The 5325-nt window shown below is 50.2% G+C and overlaps 1 protein-coding gene across 1 annotated transcript; it reads right to left on the bottom strand.

The window, feature by feature from the left end:
* Nucleotides 1–150: 150 nt before the first annotated feature.
* On the bottom strand, nucleotides 151–4047 carry EDB91DRAFT_1091090 (CHAT domain-containing protein; the record flags this gene model as incomplete). Its single annotated transcript, XM_041316662.1, has 8 exons — nucleotides 151–272; nucleotides 454–1414; nucleotides 1443–2562; nucleotides 2631–3406; nucleotides 3463–3560; nucleotides 3608–3747; nucleotides 3799–3949; nucleotides 4008–4047. The coding sequence occupies 8 exons, from the start codon at nucleotides 4045–4047 to the stop codon at nucleotides 151–153; spliced, it is 3408 nt and encodes a 1135-aa protein (XP_041168199.1).
* Nucleotides 4048–5325: the final 1278 nt, after the last annotated feature.

Here is a 5325-nt window from a genome sequence, read left to right on the forward strand (position 1 = left end):
TCTTATTCTCATTTCCTCGCTCAGCGCTTCAACAATGAGACTGATTCACTACACTTCTTCAGCACATTGGCCACTCGACTATATGACCCCGTTATTTGTGCGGTGATCGTCAGGCTCTATCTAATACTACGAGTCATCAGCGAAAACAACTCAAATAGCTGCATTTTTCCAAGACAGACTTGAATTGAATGGTTGGAAGGTCAACTCGTATTGCAGGAAGCACTTGAGCAAAAGAATGTGCCCCCGCTGCAACATTAATAGTACAAATATTACTGTACATGCCAAGCATTGTCTTCGAGAACAAATCTGATCAATTTGCCGAACAGCAGACAACTACTATACAAGAGATAATTCCTACAACGTTAACAAATGCAACCGCGATAGAAGGGAATCGAAAATCAACAACATGTAAATCTGTACAAGACAAAAGCAATGGGACATAGAACTACACACCAATGTGAATGAAAACAATCCTCTGCTCGAGCGGCACCAACTTCTTCACCCCATGCGTAGCATAATTGAGTGCTTTTGCTGCCTTCGTACAGTCCAAGACACCATCCTTCAAATCCTTGAACATATTCTCGTAGAACACTTCAACAACGTGCTTGGCGACTTCGTCATCGACCACCCACAGCGTGCCAATCACACTCTTGAACCCTGAAAACTGTAGGCCAGCTGCGAGGTGGATGACCTCATCGGGCGTCTCTTCATCGCCGACGGCGGTATGACACGCCGATAAGAATGCGAATTCAGCTTGCGGAGTGTCATTCTCCATGATGTCAAGGAGGGTGAGAGGTTTGTCTCTCATGGCAAACCGTGAATTGTAAGGTTGCTCACGGTCCTGCTTGCCGTGACAAGCCAGGTGCACCCAGGTGTTGCGTTGCAAAGCATCGAGTGCACCGGCCTGTGTAGCTTCTCCTCCCGAAAGACTGGTGAACTTGACATTGGGGGGAAGGAGTTTATGGACGAGCTCGAGCTCACTGTCAACAGTGGCGAGCGCCGTGCCTTGCCCTGCGCCTGGTTGACTCTGCCCAATCGCCACAACCGATGGAGTTGCACGCGGCGTCGTCTTCATCGCCTGTCGAGATCTGATGAGAGCCGAAAGTGTGGGGGTGTAAGAGCAAACATAAATATCCTCGAGGGATAGTTCCCGCCCACTTCTGTCTGCTTTCGTTCGAGAGGGATGAGCTGCGTGAAGAGGAATGGAGGTAAATGCTGCAGTCGGACATAGCCAGATTCGAGAGCGGGGCTTGACTTTGAGATCATGCCCGAGTAGTGCCTTGACGATAGGTAGCATGATCTCATCCCATACCTTCCGCAAGAGTACTATCAGGTCTGTCCTTGACTCTGTTTGGCCCATCAGCGATGTATGCCGTATTGCCATTGTGAAGTCAGTCTTTGAGCTTCGCGAGATCTGCGAGAGTGAGAGAAGGGAAGGGAACATGGTGCGGCTGTCCTGATGTCGGGACAATGAGGGCATTGCACGAGTATTTGCTCGCGATAAGGATGACTGGGCCATCACTCGCTGCCGCTTGCAAGTCTTCATATGATGCAGGGAGGAGGAACCGCGAGAAACCTTGAATATTGCGAACCTCCGCAACCGTAGCTTCCCATTCTGTCATAATTTTCCTGTACTCTATTGCTGCCCGGTCAGCAGCACCTCGATCTGCGCTACCTGCAGAACCTTGAGCATCAGACAGGCACTTGTTGAGCTCCGTGAGTTTGTGAGCTAGGGCCTGACTTGCAGACTGGAGGTCATCTAGTGGAGTCCTGAGCCGAGACGCCAGCGACCATTGTTGGCCGCGACCCTGCTCCCCGAGTTCAACCGCTTGTCGCAGATCATTTTGACGAACAGCACATGAAGCTGCATCTACTGGCAGTGATTGTGCGCCGTGAAATGCAGTTGCAGCATTGCGCCGCGAGATAATTGAGGACCGCGTCATTACATGGTTGTCAAACAGATCCAAACATGTTCGGTATGCTTCGAGGGCAGATCCATGTTGATAGATCTCTGCTTGACGAGCCCAATCAATAGCCTCTTTGATGCGTTTTGGGAATCCTTGAGTGGGGTGCATTGATGCCAATCTGAAGTTTTCAACTGCGAGTGACAAATCAGCCACATTGCATTGCAGCCGGTAACGAGACAGATAGGCCTCCTGCAGCCACATGTAGCTGTAGTACCTATCTGGGTGGAGTGGTGGCAAAGCCGCCAATGATTCTTGGCAGAGCTCAATGGCCTCCTCAACATCTTCAATGTTCTGAGTCCTCGTGAAACGAGAGCAGAGTGCCGAGCTCAAATTGAAAAGAGTTCTATGGTGCTGTGGATCATCATGCCGCCTTAACCGAATTGATTCACGGTACAACTCGATGGCCTCGTCAAGATCCTCGTTGGCATGTGATTTGCCATATCTGGTTTTGAGCACGAGGGCAAGGTTGGAAAGTGTGGTGTCACGATTTTGATGCCCAGGTGGGCGCAATGTCAGTGCCTCGCGATAGAGACTGATAGCTCTGTGAATGTCTTCTACCTCACCACGTTGCTTGAACGGTCGAGGAGGGCGCCCCCTAGGCTGTCCAATGATGAATCACGAGATTCATGCCCAACAGGGCTCAGGCACAGTGCTTCATCGTACAGAGAGATGGCCTCGTTAAGGTCATCAGATTTGCCCTGGTGATGGAAGCGGTGGCAGTGGAGTGAGACAGCTAGGTTATTCAAGTAGGCACCACGATCAGAATGTCCCCCGGGACATAGAGACACAGCTTCACGACCAAGTTGTATACTCTCGTCTATATCATCAATGCAGCCGCTTTGTTGAAAGCGTAAGGAGAGTGCGCCTGAAAGATTTTGGAGTGCCCTGTGATGGTGTTGATGGCCCTGAGGACAGAACTCGAATACGATTCGTCGAAGGCGGATGCCTTCATCAGATGCGTCTATCGGAAGATTGTTGCATGTGCGGATAACATTATTCACACCACTTGCCACGGTGGTCCGAAGATATGTGCCCTCTGGGCAGAGAGGTAGTAGCTCAAGGGAGATTTGAGCAGATTCGCGGATGTCGACAGCGGCAGCCTCCTTGCTGTGGCGCCAGGTCAATGCTTCAAGGAGATGGTACAGATATGATGGATGATCGGGGTGGCCCTGCGGACGCAATGCAAGAGCGTCGCGGAATAGACACGTAGTAGAGTCGATGTCTTGACGATCCTTGCAAATGTACCCTAGAAGACGTGCCCAAGCGAAGTTGGTCAGTGCAGCTGCGCGGTCAGGATGGCCGACCGGACACCGCTCTAGAACTGACCCATAATGCTCCACAGCATCGTTCAGATCAGAGACCCTCTTGCTTGTCATGTATTCACCAAATTTTGTGTGACCCGCATCCGTGTCTCGAGCGATCTCGCGGTCAACGATGGACTACAGTTTGCGATCTGTCAGTAGGAGTTGACAGTGCAAAGGCTGGAGTCACTCACGTTCAACAGTTCACCGTCGTTGTTTCCGCAACCATTCACAGCAGCGGCCTTCATTGTGACAGATGGGCGGACACCGCGAACAAGTGGGAAGGACAGTTCTATGACACATGAGTAGATATGCACGAATGAGAAGCAGGTTACTCACCGAAAGGCTCATCTCCGTGACCGAGCAGTTCACCCCAGGATATTTCAAGTTTTCCAATAAGTTCTCCATTGCCTAGCATCCGACTGAGCTCCAAGGATGCCCTGATCTCAACCGATGCTTGAGGTGACACATGTGATGGTCTACAAACAAAGGATCAGTTCTCAAAATCGGGCCTGAAAGGATTGGCTTACAGGTTCACGGTATCGCCCCACGCTACAGAACTGTTGGATGATGGGACTCGAATGGCTGATTCCCAGAGTCTCGTCTGGTCGAGTTTAATGGACACGTAGATGCCTGCAGGTATACGCTCGGAAAGGACACAAAGGTTTTTTCCGCTGATGACTGTAGATATAGCGTAAAGGTCAGAAAATGGATACCAAGTTGATATAAAGTGACCTACCTTCGAGTCTGATGCATTGGCCTTCGAAGCTACCAGCCATGATGGCGCAAACGACAAGGGACGCGGAGGATCAAGGATGGGCTGAGTGGCCCAGTGGGCGGAATGAGCGATAGGACAAGACGGAGGGTAGGGATGGGGCATCATGTCGCACGTGTATTGATGAGTGTTCGGCAGAATCGGCATGATAGACGCTGGTGCTGATTCCATTAAGCGCCGAGATGAAGAGATGAGACTTAGAGCAGCGGGAGAGCCTGTGGTAAAGAAGTGGGCGATGACATGGTCAGTAATCAGCGAAAGTGGCTAACCATGACCCAGGCTGCTGGTGATCAGTCAGCTGGAACAGACATGTGCTGACCCGGCCTTACAACTCTCGTATCACTCATAAGCCTCATTCAGTACGCTGCAATGGAATAGATAGAAACCATTGTATTTCGCAGTGTGTACAACATTAGCAAAGTGGTGAAGACGATAGAAGTCTGCAGTCGCAAAAAAAAGTAGATTCAAGTCAATACGAGTTGGACTGAGTTGATGAGAGAGTCATGAAAACAAAAGCGACGGCGGTGCTGGAATTGTGTATGATCTGCTCCCGATCGATCGAATATCCTAATCAAGCCAAAACTTACAGACCCGGAGATAAGCTTGTTTTTAACCGTGACGTCCATGCCGAGCTGACTGACCATGGAGAGCACCTCTCGATGAATCTCCATGTCGCAATTCTTGAGAACTACAGCTGTTATAATCTTCCCCGTTTCGACGTCCCACAACCTCACTTTCCCATCATCTCTTTCACCTGCAACACTCTCGCTGTTCGGAGACAATGCACTCTTACTGCCCCGACTGCTGTGAGACCTTCGACATTTTTCCCGACACACACCCAGGAAGTCTATGGTCGATTATGCAAAGATTTCCCCTACGCACGCGCTGCCTTTCTCTCACATGCAGCATTCTGTAGTGCTCATCTTTTGACGGAGGTTCAGGCCTCATCGACGGATCATCGATCGATAACTTACCGACATGAAGGAGTCACTCGGGCATCAAGCGACACTTCCCAATAATGAAGTAGCCTTGATCTGTGGATTATGTTGCAGGTAAGCATTGTATCAGAACACTGACCATTTGCTGACTCTTTCCAGCGAATGAGGTCGACGAGACCAGCGGATAACGTTGTCCTGATGGCCCTGATTTATTTCAATAAGGTGGCCGTGGATGGGCTACTGGAACACTTTTTGCGATAACTGGTTCCAGCGGCGTCTCCGTATGATTAGCTGCGGGAAACTAAATTGTTGATACTAGACGAGTGGAAGAGTGGATTGCGATT

The sequence above is a fragment of the Suillus paluster genome (assembly GCF_016628075.1).
Source record: "Suillus paluster strain FC165 chromosome Unknown EDB91scaffold_883, whole genome shotgun sequence".
NCBI lineage: Eukaryota > Fungi > Basidiomycota > Agaricomycetes > Boletales > Suillaceae > Suillus > Suillus paluster.